Below are 15735 nucleotides of genomic sequence, written 5' to 3'. Positions count from 1 at the left end.
TCTGCAAATAAGTTATGGTAATGATACCTAATGGAATAACTACTAAAACTAAAATGCTTGCGTTGTCAAGTAAATTAATTGATGGTCGTGTGGAAATTCCTATTTGAATTTTGGATCCCTAAATTTTGACGAAGTTAGCTTTTGATAAATGTAAATTTTGGGAAAAAGAATCGCATTAAGCAGCCCAATGATTTAAACAATATAGAAAGTGTTTTCTTTTCCTTTCCCTTCCACCATGAGGTGGGGAGGTTTAAAAGAGGGAAGGTATCATATGAAGGGAAAAACAATCAATTGAAAGCTGCCGTTATCTCAAATATCAACTTCTTGATAATCGAACATTTTCTGATATAAATGGTTTGAAGCAACGCTCAACTCACGCTTCATTCACTATCAAAGTCTTCTTCATCCCCAAAAGTGAAAACTGATGCATCAGCGGCTATTGCTTTGAATTCACTTGCGCTTGCCGAATCCATATTTGGGGTCTCAAGGCCTGACGGTTGTATCATGCCACCAATGTTTGGTTCTTTTGGAGCATTGATTTGTAGATTTCTCTCATTCCCAAGTGACAAATGATTTGTTTCCCGCGCTAAACTCCCAATTTTATCAGAAGAAATTGCTGTTGATGAATGGTCAACTTTTGCAGTTTCAGAAGTTGATTGAGCTAGACCAGTTTTTGTGTCACCATTTTCTTCATCACTATCAGAGAATACATCATCATTTTCTTCACTCTCAGGAATTTTGTCTTTGCTCGATTGTGCCGCCTCATGACCTGGAACCCGATCATGAATAGGACGACAATCAGATCCTTTGCCAGCAGAATTAGTTTTCGATCGTGTTGGCAAAGTACCATTATAGTCTATCATCACAACCTCGACCTGGAATCCAGGAGTAGGAAGTTTTCTCTGCAAATGGTGACCCACATATATTATAAAAAGAGAGCAAAAACAAAATCCGTATAGATCAGTAATGGATTACGTTAGGAGATTTTTATAATCAGTGTCGATGGATTTGAAGGATTGTGTTGATTACCTTATCAAAACCATCAAGATCTGTGTCGCTTAATAATACTTTGTTTTCTGTCATTGTTGTATTTAACCAACTGGAAAAAAATAAAGGGGGAAACAACGTTAAAAGACCTTCACAGCACGGCACGATTTACTCCCTATGGCATACTAGTGGAGCAGAACGAAGGTATGAAAGAAATTCATGATACCATTTGGGCAGAATTCCGTGGACAGTATTCAAAAGGTTTCACAACTAATAAACAAGATTGGAGGTGACCAGAAATTAACTAACCAATAAAAATCTCCATGGCGGTCATGAAAATGAATCTTAAAGTCCCCAGACAACTCTGTCAAACCAGGCTCACCTGGCAGTGCAAAGACTACAAATCCTTTCTTTGGTGCTCTAATCCAGAAATCTTCTGGCTGCAGTAAGTTGGAAACCTCAGATTAGAGATGCAAATCATCATAATATGTTGTATGGGAACTAAACCAAAGGGTGGAACTTCAATAACCTTACCATCAAATCCTTTGTCTTTGGATGCTTTTTTGTTGAGAACAAAATCTCTGTAGATAATTCAAAAACTTTGGTAAGAATATATATGTTATAATTTTAGGCTAATGAGCAGCCGAACGATCTACACATGGGAAAGGCTGTAATTAACATCCCACAACAGAAAGAACAAGATTTTGGACAGCTACTGTCAAAGTATAAATACCACCACATCCCCTTTTATATCATTAATTCGGGAGTTCGTGAGATTTTCTAGTTATTCTCTAGTTCAAATATGTTATAATTAATTTCTAATTTTGTTGAGTTTAAATATTTAGGTGTATGGGATATTTGATGAGTCCTTTTCTTATGCTCATGTATATATATATAATAGGGTATATTTGAAATCCAAAGCCACCAAAACCTACAAGGTATTGTTGAAACATAGCTTGCCAGCTTGGCATTATCAAAGTAATCAGTGAACGAAAACAAATGTTTACAAGCATGTGTCAGATAGATATACAGACGACCAATCACATCTCTATAAAAAGCAGAGGCTGCATTCAGACACACGCAAAGACAGTTAAAGAAAAATAAAAAAACGAAAAGAAAATATTGCAGATGCATGGATTCATGGATTCATGAGAGATTTTCTCCAAATCCCTTTCTCTGTATACTTAATACTTGACCATAAGGCAAAAGTTTATATCATAGTAAACTATATCAAGAACAGAATAATTGCAAGAGACTGACAAATATAGCCTTGCTAAAGATAATTCAACTGAAAGATGTTAAAAAAGAAGATTTGTAGTATAAGGTGAAACAGCAGGAATTTCACAAAATACCACTGTGATTTGAAATTGTAATCGAAGGCCTAACCCAATACGGGCACTTGTGAAGCCGAAAACCTCTCAGCATGCACCTGTAAAATTTTAACATGAGTAACTCTGGTGGACCATATTTATGTTCTCCATGAACAGTATCAACAACTCACCTCCGTCCTGGTGGAGTATTTCCGTTGAAATGTATTAAAATGCGCTCAAAGTATTTGACATACCTCTGTATCAAGTAAAGAGGCGTCACAATAAAGTATAAAATAAAAATAAGAGAGAGAATAGAATTGACTGGCTTACAATCTGGCTAGGAAGAACCAAAGCCTTTCCATCCACGCATCTTTTCTGATTATAATAGTCAATTGCTTCTGCTGACGTATGGAAGAACTGCATCCAGATGGAAAAAGAAGAGAGTAATAAACAAGCCCAAAGATTAGGTAAAATTGAATATAAACCTACCAACCTTATGAGAATAGACTATATATTCTTACCTTTAGAAATAAAAGGAGGCTGCAAATCATTAGCCCTGTTCGTGCCATACCAGCTTTACAATGAACAACAACCACATTCTCAATATCCTCCTTTAACCATGCATAAGCACTTAGACAAAATGATTTTATGAGATGGATAGGAGGACAATTATGATCATCAAACGGAAAATGTGCAACCTGAAAGATCCAAAATTTGCAAGTTGAAGAAATAATGATCAGAAAAGTTTAGTCGCTATTTCCTGACTTGAGAAATAAGAATCCATATATTTCTGACTGTCCAATTCAAAGCCACTCAGAAATTAAGATTTTCAGTAAATATTTGTAACACAGAGATAATTGTGTTATACTTCCTACATTTACAGGTAAGAAATTATTTTGGGTCAGTGGATCATACACATTCCCTAAACTGAAGTATGCTGGAACAAATGATTTTTATTAGGTAGACAAACAATGCCAAATACCAGTTCTTCAGATCAACCAAAGTAAAAGGTAGCTTATGCAGTTTTTGTTGTACCGTTGACTATAATTGATATTAGTGAGGATGCTCAATTGAAGACCTGAAAATTGAAAGCTTACCTTCCCCTCAAATAATGAGGCATCATACAAACGCTCTGAGCAAAGATTGTAAACTTTGTATTTTCCCTGCCAATAATAAGGATTTAATTTACGGACATTTCCAATTAATGGGTTAAGGGAATAAGAAGAAAACAAGATCAGCAAGATGTAGACAGGCATGGTATGTAATAACGCTGCTCGTAGCTCTTTTCTTCCTCTGAGTCTTCTGCTGTATGGGCTCATAAAATACCAGAAAATAAGTGAAACTAAATTTTACCTTATGATGAGTTTCAAAAAATTTGATCACTTCTTCCATATGATTTCTGTAAAATCCCTACAACAAAATTTCCAATTATACGTGTTCAAGATGCAAAGTAACAATCTCATATCCACTAAATACATAAAGGTAAATTCATCTAAATCTATCTGAATATTTTTCACTTACCTCAATGAAACCAAATAAACCGGAGCTCATGTGACCAGCAGGAAACCCCATACCGATTATATTTTCAGTGATATATGTCATATCCAAATCAAATTCTCCTTCCTGTTTAGGCAATAGATTTTATTAACGTATTCAGTATACTAAAAAAGAAAAAAGTTGAAGAATCATTGGTTCACTCTTTTGTAAACCATCCAATTAAAAAAGTTCAAAATATATTCTTTCATTTATTATCTAAATAATACTCAATAGCCATTTAAATGGTGCATTTTCGTTGGTTTAGAAGTAATGTAATACTATAGTGTATAGCTTGTAAGTGTACAAAAAGAAATATGCACAGAGCATATAACAAATACAACAAGAACAATTAAACGGAAGAAAATATAGCACACATGAACTACCTGATATCTTCGTTTGTTCTGAGATACAATATGGCGTGCCTTTACCTGCATAGCCTTTACTGCATTCTGAGATGTGTCAACTAAACCTTTTGTGATTGATTTGAAAACATCAGATTGCGCTGCTGCTTTGGTATCTGCGGCAGTATCATCTCGTACAGCAGACATTGAAGGCATCCGCAATCCAAAGCCACTACTGAAACGAGCAATTGCTGACATCCCAGCATTTCCTGCCTTAGAGTCATTTTCTGCTGCTTCAGGCGGTTGTGGATTTCTAAAACTCTTAGCCCAAGATGATATTCCAGACGGAGATAAAATAGATGTCAAATGGTCTCCTGTACTATTTTGCCCATGGACAGTAGGAGCTGGATTATTGACTGCAGATTGTGTTGGACTATTAGAAGTTCCATTATCCATTTTATCATACGAATGAAACAGGGTTAAATGCGGCTTTACTATCCTGGCTGAAACTGAGAACTATGTGGATCTCAACTTCTCAAATAGAAACCATGATGCCCAGTAGAGATATCCACAATGAAGTTGCAGCTGTCAGTAGTTAATCTTTACATCCAAGCTGCAATGCACAACTACTATGAACACGCTTGATTTTTTCTCATGCCAAAATGTTAATTAAGATTTAGTGAACAATTGAAATTCATGATCTTATCATAAGAAAAACTGATCAAGAAGTCTCTCATAACAATTTAATTATGTAGCCCTGTTCTCAACGACGTGGGTGTGCATTCGGTATCAGCCACTGCTGGACAGTGAACAAGCATGAGTACACACACGATTGCGTATGTTCACTTAAACATTTGCTTTGGATCAAGCTACTCCTAATCTACCTTTGGGGGGAATAATGAACTTTTTTCCTTTTAATAATAAACTGGATAGGCTATAATAGAAAATTTCTACCATGAGGGTTCCTTCATTTTCTGGATAGGCATCATCATTTTTATGCATTTAGAGAACAACGGTAAGAGTTTTTGAATATAGGCTACTCAAACATTATATTGTTCATCGTTCTCCATTAACATACTACATTTCATTCATACCTCTAGTAATATTATCAGTCACTTCAATTAATTTAACATGCTCCAAGAAAAGGTGCCGAGCTCGAAGTAAGATTCAGCAACCTGGTTTCCAGAAAAGCACCATATCAACAAAGAGTTATAGATCTGCAAGTAATCACGGGAAATTGGCAGAATAAAACACGAATCGAATCCCATGAGTAACAAATCATGCGGGATATGTTCTTAGAATTACACACGGAAATGATGACTTCAAAATGAAAATGCAGGCAAACTTACAGAGACGAATTAAGAATTTCGGTTGGATCTCGTCGAATAAATGATTGTGAATGAACCGAAGAAGATGATGTGTCCAGTTAGGATCTCCGCGAAGGTTGTTTCTGTTCAGAGTTCGAAAAAGAATACGAGGGAACTGGAAATTGTTACTGGAGAGGAAGAATGATTACAGTTCGCAGGTGAAGAATTTTGAAGAAATTAGCGATCTATGGCTTAATTTCAACTTCGAACAATTTAATTGGCTGGATGATGTAAATCGTATTTCATTTCCAACCGAATTATTTCATCTCTATCTCCAAGAAGTTACGACACGTCGTCTTCGGTCAATTCATAATTTGATTTCCAGACAGCTTGTAAGATGACGGTAAGAATAGAATATTCTAATTTTTTTTCTTCCCATTTTTTAAAAATTTCAATAATCACGGATTAGAATCCTAATTAGTTTCGGGCTATATTAAGGGCAACTATTTTACACTTATTTTGATTATTTTTAGCACCCTAAATATTTATTATTAAATTGTGACTTCTAAAGAAATTAATTTTGTTTTTAAATTAGAATGTCATCGCCCTTAATTTTTATAATTTACAATTTTAAACATTTTTAATTTAATTCAACCATTTAGTTTAGTTTTAAATTCGCTTCTAGATTTAAAAACTTTTTTTTTATTCACATAAAAAAACTCAATTTTCAATTTGTGTGCTTTGTTTTCTATAACAAAATTAAAAGTTAAGCTGACCTATTAAATAAAAAAATTTAAATGTTATTGAAAATGTGAAAATTGTGAAGGAAGTAAATAAACATGTAATTTAATTAATTTGATTTGATTTAATTTGATTTAATTTGTACTGGGCAACCTAAACCACATAATAATTTGACGAAAATGAAACTATTAAAAGTAAGTACAGAGATTAGATTAAAATTATGCCAAACAAGGCCCAAATTTGATATTAATTTTAAAAAATAAAATAAAAACAAAAAAATGGAGGAGAATCAGCCCGAACCCTACAATGGCAATGGCAATGGCAATGGCAGAAGAGAGATAATTACAGAGAGAAAGGTAGGAAGGGAAAATCAAATCTAAGCATATAAATTGGGCGACGACGGTTGTGGATACTTGCGGGTCCTAATGGAGAGTGTAGCGGCTGGCGTTGGTCACGGCGCCGCAGAAGATGTCTCTTCTACCACTCTCTTTGCTCGGTGGAGTCATGCCGCTTCATGCCGGTATCAGCACCTCCTCGATAGGTGTTCCCCATACATCTTCTACCGTTGGATCGCCTGCTTTTTCATCGCTTCTATCTATGTCCTTCGGGTTTACCTCATCGAAGGATTCTACATCGTCTCTTACGGCCTCGGAATTTACATCCTCAATCTTCTGATCGGCTTTCTCTCCCCCCAAGTGGATCCTGAGATCCTGGATCTCCACGATGGCCCTGCGCTTCCCGTCAGGGAATCTGACGAGTTCCGCCCTTTCGTTCGTAGGCTTCCGGAGTTCAAATTCTGGTGCGTCCAGGTTTCCGATTGCTTGCATTTATTTTTCCTCCCATTCTGAATTTGAGCTATTGTAGTGTCTTTGATTGAATACTTTCTGATGTACATGTGTACGATGCAATTGCGAATTGGTAGTGCAATTATGAACGATCAAGGTTTTATTAAGCTTTAAGATATAGATTATTGTTGGATTGGAGCCACGAGCTCGTATGGTTCTCTGCAAATCATTTGTTAATAATTGGGGTCGTCTGAATTCTGTAACTTTTCGCCTATAGGATGTGGATTTGGTTAGAATTGGTGCTAGGATCCCTAGATGATTTTCCGTTTGATATTTCATATGTTTACTAAGTTTGATCTCATTTAGTTTTGAGCCCAGAATTTGACCTTTTTCAAAACCTGACTTATTTAACAAGTTGTAATTATGCGATCAGATCAGAAGTTAATGGATATCATACATTTATCTGGACCCGAACTTGGTATATATTAAAGGTTTGCGCCTGGGTCCTAGACTCCTATCTAGCTTTTGACTACGCCATTGTCCATGTAAGAGTTCCTTCTTTGCTCCCTCAACCCACTGCCCAAGAAGTTATTCAATCGATATGGCTGTCACCTGTACATCATTGGATTTAAGAGGGATAAATGATAAGATTGACAACCACGTCGAATTATTTCTCTAGACTTCAGAATTTGGGGGAAAACCAAAAATTAAAAGAAAAAAGGAAAAAAAAAAAAAAAAAAACCTCGGTGATTTTCCATGCAACTTTAATCAATTAGTTAGATACTTATGGTAAACACCTAAAAGATTCCTACCTAAAGCTTAATATGTATGTAACACCTAAAAGATTCTGATCTAAAGCTTAATATGTAATGGTGTTTCCTATCAAAGATATTGTCTCAATTATTGAGAATGTTAGCTTCATGATAGAGCCTCGGGATTTTGATGTTTCTTTTACAATGTTGATAATTGTTTACAATTTTCTTAGCCTTGTTCTCTGCCTTCATCTTCCACATATACAATTTACGGCTGCATTGCAACTATTGGATAGCATTAATTTTTTAGCATTTAAACCTTGAATTTTATACCAGAAAACCAAAACACTTGGACGGAAGTTTTCCCTAATGCAATATTATCAGTCTTCTCTGTTTATTTGCATACTGATTCCCTGTATTTACAAAGGTTTAGTTTTGACACAACTGAATGCCTAATCTTCTAAAATTTCTCTATTGAGAAGAATATCTACCCACAAATTCGATAAAATAAACAGAAGACTCTGTAGGCTTGGGTTGGGCTTTATCCTCTTAATATGGAGCTGTTTAAAGAGAAATTATAGGAGCAAAATGACCCAATGTGGTTTACAGTTTTTTACGTTGATTGTACAAGAGAGAAACTACAAAAGTATTTTGAATCTATATCCAATAGTTACTAAGGGATATCCAGATCTTTTAATATATATCCAATATTAGGGGTAGCTATGTTGTAGCATCTTCATTCAATAATTTTTCCTGTTTAAGCTTGTAGATTAAATTAATCATAGGAAAAGGAATGCTAATCTTTGGTAATGTTCCCTTCCTTTCTTCTTTGAAGGTACTCGATCACAAAAGCCTTCTGTATTGCTTTTCTGATGACATTCTTCAGTGCATTTGACGTACCTGTATTTTGGCCCATCCTTCTATTTTACTGGGTGGTGTTGTTCACTCTCACTATGAGGAGACAGATATCACACATGATCAAATATAAATATGTTCCGTTCTCCTTTGGTAAACAGGTAAAATTCTTTTCAGAGTCTGTGTTTTCTCAGTTGTCCTGGTCTTCTTTCTTTCATCATGTCTATGCAATTATAAACTAACGATTTTCTTTGTTTCTTGATAGCGATATGATGGAAAGGGTGCATCAGCTTCAAGCGAGACCAGTAACCTTCTGAAGGATTGAAGTCTTCGGGTGGATTAATAGTAGTAATTGTTTCTGTCAAGTAGAACTATTAAACTTGATTTATTCTGCTGTATTCTTGTTCACTGTTAGTTCTACATGAGGAGAAGACAGTAAGAGATAATTGTAATGGAGATAAGTTAGGCTGATCATCTGCTAGTTCTTCATTTCCCCTAATCTTTGTACTTCTCTGGATGTTCCTATGGAAAATCAAGATTCAGGTAGATGGTGTGGATGCTGAATTTTGCCCCTCTCCATGGCAGACATGTTCCAGTTGTAAAGAAAGAAAAAGAAGGGATAAAAACCGCTGGCTTTGTTAGCAGATGAACAATCTCAGATTTTACCTTAAAGATTTCTGCACATTTGCTTGCTTCATCTCTCTCCTTTTAATTTTAACCTATTCTGATAGTGACTCCATAATAAGGTTCATTATATCATAATCAGGCGCTATTCATTAATACTTCGTATTGCCAATGTCTGAGCTGGTGGCATCAATTGTTAGCTACCATCAGTAGTAGCTTAGTTGGTTTATATGCACGAAGTTAGAGGTTCAAATCATTAAGTTCGAGGTTCGAATTTTTCACATGAATGGAATAATAATAATAAATTTAAGACATTAGTTCAATTAGGTGCCACCATAAGGAGAAACCCCAGCAAAGTTGTCTCATCTAGGGCAGCTACGTCTACAACGTAATCAAAGCGAAAACTTTCGCATTACAAAATCAATAACACAGCTCCATCGGCAATTTGAACTTTCGAAGGAACTGAAAACCCGAAGAAAAAAATGAAGAAAGAAACAATTGAAGAACAGAAAGTTTTTATGAGATAAAAGAGAGCGTAGGTTCCGAGTTGTGGGTCAATTTGGTGGCCGGTAATAGCCGTAAACTCCATAGAAGGTCTGTGCAAAAGTAAGCAACAGAAGAACAACTGCTGCAATCAAGGAGATAATAGCCCATGGATTGCTGAAGTAATTGTGTTTTAGTGATGCTCTCCAAGCATTCCATCTATGGTTGTAGTAGTGATTAACATCCTCAGACACTTGGGAAAGATAACTGTCATTGATGTCATAAACTACCTCTTGACAGAGACGATTGAAGAGTTCAGCAACCTCCTCATCACTGCCAAGCCAATGCTCTATGATTCCGCAATAATGGAGGTAAGCAACATCTTCATGAGAATCGATTAGGTTATCCATGAAAACCACATAGGAAGTTATATCATTGCTGCAATCAAGATGGCATTGCTCGAATGCTATTAGATTGAGAAATAATGACCTAGTTCCGTCGTGAATCAATAGCCTTGGAATTTGCATAACTCCATTATTGAAATTGATGTCCCAAAATCTATCAGTTTTCTTCTTCTGGAATCTGATCCCTGCCTCTTTCAGCTCTTTCACGCAGTGTATCAGTTGCTGCCTCCGTTTATCGGCCACCCGATGCGCATGAGATCGCCGTTTGATCCAAACTTTCGGCGCTAATTTCTGGCCTGACCGTAGGAGACTTCGCCGGAAAACGTCGAGACAATGTAGTCCGTCTTGATTTCCGAGCGGGTCAAAGGCGGTTGCATTTCTGAGAGATGATTCTAATTTGTTCAAATTGCTTTTGGTTAATGGCTCATCGTTTGGGGTTAATGGATCGAAGAATCTGAGTGCCAGTTCGGCTAAGAGCCCTTTCTGGTAGTTCTCACCCAACTGAAGCCCTAGCAGCCGATCCAGCACAAACAGAGGAAGCTGATTCTCAAGCATTATCATATCCCTCTGAATCGAATGCATTGAGCCGCGCATTGCGAAGATCGGATCATTTCGAGGATAACCTAATTGTTTGAATCCTTCTGCTGCTCCTCTGAAGAGCTCAAGCACAAAGCAACCATCGAGAACCATCATTTCCACAAATTCATTGCTGCTAAAACTGAACGGTCCTTCATAGCAACTGCGTGCGTTTTCTTCAAGTTCTTTCATGGCGTCCAAATAAATGTTTATGTCATGCTTAGTTCTCTCAAGGATGTGGTAAAGCGACCGCCATTTATGGCGTTCCATTTGCCGGAGCCGGCGTTTTCCGTGGTGGTAAGGTCCTAAAGAGACAATCTGAGGAACAACAGCTTTGTCGTCTCCATCTTTTAGGTAGTGCGGGACCTTGTAAATGCAGAGCTTCGCCCATGAACTTTCTACTTCATCTTGATGAGCTTGGTCCAGCATTTCCTTGATGGAGATAACCCATTCCGACTCCGGTGATTCGGAGTCTTCTTCAAGCTTCTGATCTTCATCTTCTACTATAACATGATGGGATTCTGATTGAATCTGCCTATACTCCTGAAGCTGGAGTTCTGGTTTTCCATGAGAATCAACAGAGTTGGCTGAATTTGAGTTTCTGGGAAGACCAGATTCTACAGTTTCTTTGAGCTTAAGAGTGATCAGGTACCAACTCAATAGCTCTTTGTTGAACACAGCCACCATTTTTAGCACAAAATTGAAATTCTTAGACTCTGGCTGGCTTTTGAAGAATTCTTATCCCCCAGCGAATGAAAATACTGTATTTCTTCTAAGACAACTAAGGCATATTAATTAAGAGAAGGTAATGTGCGAAACATTAATTCTATAATGGAAGTATCCAAGTGATTGATGCTTTAAGTATTCAACAGACGTGAACCAAAAGTGTAGATCATCCAAACGAAATGACCCATTTACTTGGAACGTTTAATTTCATGTAGATGTCTGGTTTGAGTATGATCTTCATTGGAAAATCAAATTGTCATTTTTTAGTTCCAACTCTGTTTGTCATTCTTGTGATGTTTTTATTAACAAAAGTGCACGATTCTCCCTCCTTTTCCCTTCTATTATTAGAAGATCATATGCAGAGATGAAGCTTTCCATGGAATTCTATCATTTAATATTGCCACCATCTTCCCGCTCCACAGTTGACCCCAATGATGGCATTTGGTGGAAGCAATGGCCACAATCATGAGAGGACACTCGGTTACCTTCTCTTTTTTGTGTTAACAGAATGTGTTGAAGTCTGATTTTTACTTATGAAATATGTTTACTCTTAACTTTAAGTAATTTAAGTTTAAGATAAAAGTCTGTCACTAGTTGAAATTATCTGTAAATAAACCTAAGCGGTTATAGAATTTTCTATTCTAGTGTCTTCACACGTATATTTTTTCGTGTATCTTCTCTCTTTTGTTCTTCGTATAAATCGAGTTGATAAATTGTGTGATCCTAACCAACGTTATTTTTCTGTTTGAATCGTCATCGGGATAATGTCAAGATTAAGTATAAGAGAACGCCACAATTCACGATGCAATTGTGCTCTTGAGAAAGTCATCGAAAATAGTAGGTTGTGACCCCTGAATGCAGGCAGATAAGGTGGCGACACAAAGTGGCATCCAACAGACCTAGTGAGGGCCGATACAAGACAAGTGTCATACAATTGGTGAAAAACTTGATTTATGATTTAAAAACAAAACACATCAGAAAACGATATCATTTCACTCGCATATTAGTGGAAGATGGTGGTATGTATCTTGAGTGAATCCTGCAATCATATTGAAAAAATGTGTTAATGTCGGAAAATCGAAGTTGTGAAAAGGCTCTATCTATCGTTTGTAATTTTTAAAAATGTTACACTTAGGGTAAAGATGATGAGAATCTTTTGAAAATGAAATCTGACTTAATCAACCTGGAGGAGAAGAATTGTTAAATTGTGGAACCTAAGGGTAAGTTTTTTTTAAGAAAACTTAATAGTTAAGTAATTTGATTTAGAGATAAAATCTTATTTCATTAATTTTTAAGTTAGAATCTTATAAATTCTCATATAAATGAATTATTTTAGATACCTACCCAGTCATCTATTAATAAACATTAACTATCATGCCGTTTCTATTTTGGTATCTCAACTTATATTTTTATTTCGATGCCTTCACGTATATTTTTCTTTATATATTCTCTCTTTTATTTTTCATCTAGATTGAACGAGTGAGTTGTGCAATACTAACAAACTCCATCTTGTGCCACAAATTTCCTTAACTTAAAGGAACATTGATGTTCAATCGGTTACAAGCACTTTTAGAAGACGATATCATTTCACTCGCAAGTTAGTGAAAGAAGGTGGTATGTATATTGAGAAGATAGATAGTGTATCCCGCCATCATATTGACAAATTGTGTTAAAGTTGGAAAATTGAAGTTGTGAGAAAACTTGGTTTATCAACGATAGTTTAAGATGTTGTAACGGAGTGAAGGTATTGATGGTGAGGAGAATGTTTTGAAAATAAAGTTCAACCAATGACCTTTTGAAAGAATGGTTAAATTGAAGTTTACTTATAGGTTAAGAAAACTTAATAGTTAAGTAATTATTTGAGTTTAAAATAAAATTAAGATAGAATTTTATATAGTCTCCTATGAATTATCTTATTTAATTTTCAGAATGAATTATCTTATTGTAACTATAGTTTCCACTTTGGTATCTCAATCTATATTTTTCTTTGCATTTTCTCTTCTGTCCTTCATCTTGATGGGTGGGGTGTGCGATATTAACAAACTCCATCTTTTGATATCACACATATCATTAACTTGTGAAGGAACATTGATGTCCAATCACTTACGAACACTTTTAGATTTGTAGGTATAGCAATAGGCCTAACTTCAGACCAACAGGAATTAAAACATAAAACTAGAAGTAACCATCTTTCAACTGCCTTGATGTTCAATTCAAGCACTGCTGATCTTGTTCTTGTCTCCAGCAAGTTCCAAACCTAAATATGATCCTGTTGGGTTGTTGTTGTTGCCATTCTTAACAGGGTAAGAAGCCTCCATTGCAATCCCACACTTCCCATCGGTTGTATGCTTCACATTGCGCTCTAGCTTGAAGTAGCCATCCTCACCCCATCCTGTGCCCCATGAGTTCCTTACAAGCCAATAATCAACTCCATTCTCTGTTCCATATCCAACAGCCACCACGCCATGGTCAAGAGCCGAGCCACATTTACCAGTAAATACACCCTGAAAAGTTGAATCAAATAGGATCAATCACAATTAGGTCCCCAGAGACTATAATGTAACTTCTTTAGATTTTATCATCAGTTAATTTAGGAGGAGTAAGAAATGATCCTCACCGACTGGTAAAGTTGTAAGGCCAAGCCACTAGCTTCAATGGCGACACTCACTGGCTGATGAGCAACAGCCTTCTTCAATGCTTCCTCGTCATTGGCAGGGACATCCTCGTAGCCATCAATGCTAACAACCTTGGCATTTTCCTGACATTCAATTCCAGAGAGAATATCAGCATCCGCCCAAGTAAAAGATCAAAGAAAGTGGAAAACAGAACAAGATTATATGGGACAAGAATCTCACCCTTGTCGGATCGCATTGTCCATCCAAGCCCTCATAAGGATAATCTTCCTCGGTGTCCAAACCGCCATTGTCAATGATGAACTGGAAGGCATAGTCCATAAGGCCTCCATTGCAGCCTGAATTGTACTTTGTGTCACAACTAACAAGCTCTTGTTCCGAGAGAGAGATGAGTTCTCCTGTGACGATCTGGTTTATTCCTTCCACAGCTGCTATGGTCGAGAATGCCCAGCAGCTCCCTGTTTTTCCAGCACAGTTACCAAACATAAAGCTCAAACATCTCGTATGATTGGGCTCTCAATTGTTTCCAACAGTAATTGGGTTTTGCAGATCATTAACAGATGCTAAGGTCCATATACATTATATTATTATTATATCCGTCTTCAGAATTTAAAAAGTGAGGCATATAATAGAAAAAAACATATCAACAATATATATATAGAAAGGAAAAAAGAAAACAGAAAAGAGATTAATTGAATAATATATATGATGTTCTCAGAAATTCATGGATATACCCTGATCGTAAGCTCCAGTTATTCTAGTTATTTAAATTTTATTTTTAAAAGAAAAAAATTCTTTATATTCTCAGGAGCGGGAGATATTTGAAGTACTAACCGCAACTTCCTTGATTTTTAATCGGAGCAACGGCACCTTTAGTCCTCCAATCGACGGATTCCGGCAACCGATCATCGTCGTTGACGGCGTATCGGCGGCTGGCGCTCTTGGCCTTCATGACTCTGCGAGCAGGATGAGACCTAGTCCCCAAAAACGTAGCCCGATACTCCTCGTTGGTCAAATCAGCAAACATGTTCAATCCAACCGTATACGTCCGATTCTGGGAATTGTGCTCATCGAGGAAGTTGAGATTGTCCTTGAAGATCAGAAACCTCTTCTCCCGTTCTTCGATTCCGTTGTAGGCCTTGCCGTGCTTCGCGAGCCATATGTCGTAGATTTCTCGAACCTCGCCGTCGGTCCGCTGGTTCAGGGCGGAAATGGAAAGGACGAAGAAGGAGAGGAAGGCGAGGAAAGTAGTGGCGAGGGCCATGGCGAAGGTTGCTTGAAGAACAGGGAAGATTGAAGATTCGGAGCTGTGGAGAAAGTGGGGAAGTGGGGATGGGTATTTATAGGAGCTGAAAAGTGAAATGGGTTGGTTTAATTAATGAAGGGACGGAGTATTTAGTTTTATATAATACAATCTGAGAGTGGGAATATTTAGAGAAAAAAAAAAAAAGAATTATATTCTTCTGTGTTTGGAGTGATGAGATTCCTGACTATCTAATTGTATGGAATCTCTTAGGATAATGAAGTGATTGATTCAACATGAATGAACACTTCCATTAACAATGGAGCTTCAAGTGGGAATTTTAAGTTTTGAAGTGTGTTGTCAATATCATTCACCATTCCTCTTTCCATTTGAAATTCAAAAAATGGCAGGAGGGATTCGTGAGTTGCATTC

General features: G+C 36.7%; 4 protein-coding genes across 4 annotated transcripts; 1 reads left to right on the top strand and 3 right to left on the bottom strand.

Annotated features, from left to right (window-relative positions):
* Positions 1-170: 170 nt before the first annotated feature.
* LOC111463475 (phosphatidylinositol 3,4,5-trisphosphate 3-phosphatase and protein-tyrosine-phosphatase PTEN2A-like) lies at positions 171-5845 on the bottom strand. Its single transcript, XM_023107420.1, has 14 exons — positions 5524-5845; positions 5269-5349; positions 4217-4787; positions 3819-3920; positions 3651-3707; positions 3395-3460; positions 2819-2995; positions 2628-2714; positions 2489-2553; positions 2340-2416; positions 1522-1568; positions 1297-1427; positions 1030-1099; positions 171-902 (listed from the first exon to the last, which is right to left on the bottom strand). Exons 3-14 carry the CDS (start codon positions 4628-4630, stop codon positions 381-383), a joined length of 1815 nt encoding a protein of 604 aa, XP_022963188.1. The 5' UTR covers positions 4631-4787; positions 5269-5349; positions 5524-5845; the 3' UTR covers positions 171-380.
* Positions 5846-6520: 675 nt separating this feature from the next.
* Positions 6521-9311, top strand: LOC111463557 (protein RER1A-like). Its single transcript, XM_023107540.1, has 3 exons — positions 6521-7021; positions 8595-8775; positions 8880-9311. The coding sequence occupies exons 1-3, from the start codon at positions 6648-6650 to the stop codon at positions 8937-8939; spliced, it is 615 nt and encodes a 204-aa protein (XP_022963308.1). The 5' UTR covers positions 6521-6647; the 3' UTR covers positions 8940-9311.
* Positions 9312-9543: 232 nt separating this feature from the next.
* LOC111463383 (UPF0481 protein At3g47200-like) lies at positions 9544-11567 on the bottom strand. The gene has a single exon (XM_023107305.1). The coding sequence runs from the start codon at positions 11386-11388 to the stop codon at positions 9793-9795; it is 1596 nt and encodes a 531-aa protein (XP_022963073.1). The 5' UTR covers positions 11389-11567; the 3' UTR covers positions 9544-9792.
* Positions 11568-13462: 1895 nt separating this feature from the next.
* LOC111463384 (zingipain-2-like) lies at positions 13463-15411 on the bottom strand. Its single transcript, XM_023107307.1, has 4 exons — positions 14895-15411; positions 14283-14518; positions 14045-14185; positions 13463-13931 (listed from the first exon to the last, which is right to left on the bottom strand). Exons 1-4 carry the CDS (start codon positions 15322-15324, stop codon positions 13641-13643), a joined length of 1098 nt encoding a protein of 365 aa, XP_022963075.1. The 5' UTR covers positions 15325-15411; the 3' UTR covers positions 13463-13640.
* Positions 15412-15735: the final 324 nt, after the last annotated feature.

Source organism: Cucurbita moschata, unplaced genomic scaffold (genome assembly GCF_002738365.1).
Source record: "Cucurbita moschata cultivar Rifu unplaced genomic scaffold, Cmos_1.0 Cmo_Scf00028, whole genome shotgun sequence".
Classification (NCBI taxonomy): domain Eukaryota; kingdom Viridiplantae; phylum Streptophyta; class Magnoliopsida; order Cucurbitales; family Cucurbitaceae; genus Cucurbita; species Cucurbita moschata.
This window is presented reverse-complemented; position numbering and strand designations above follow the sequence as displayed.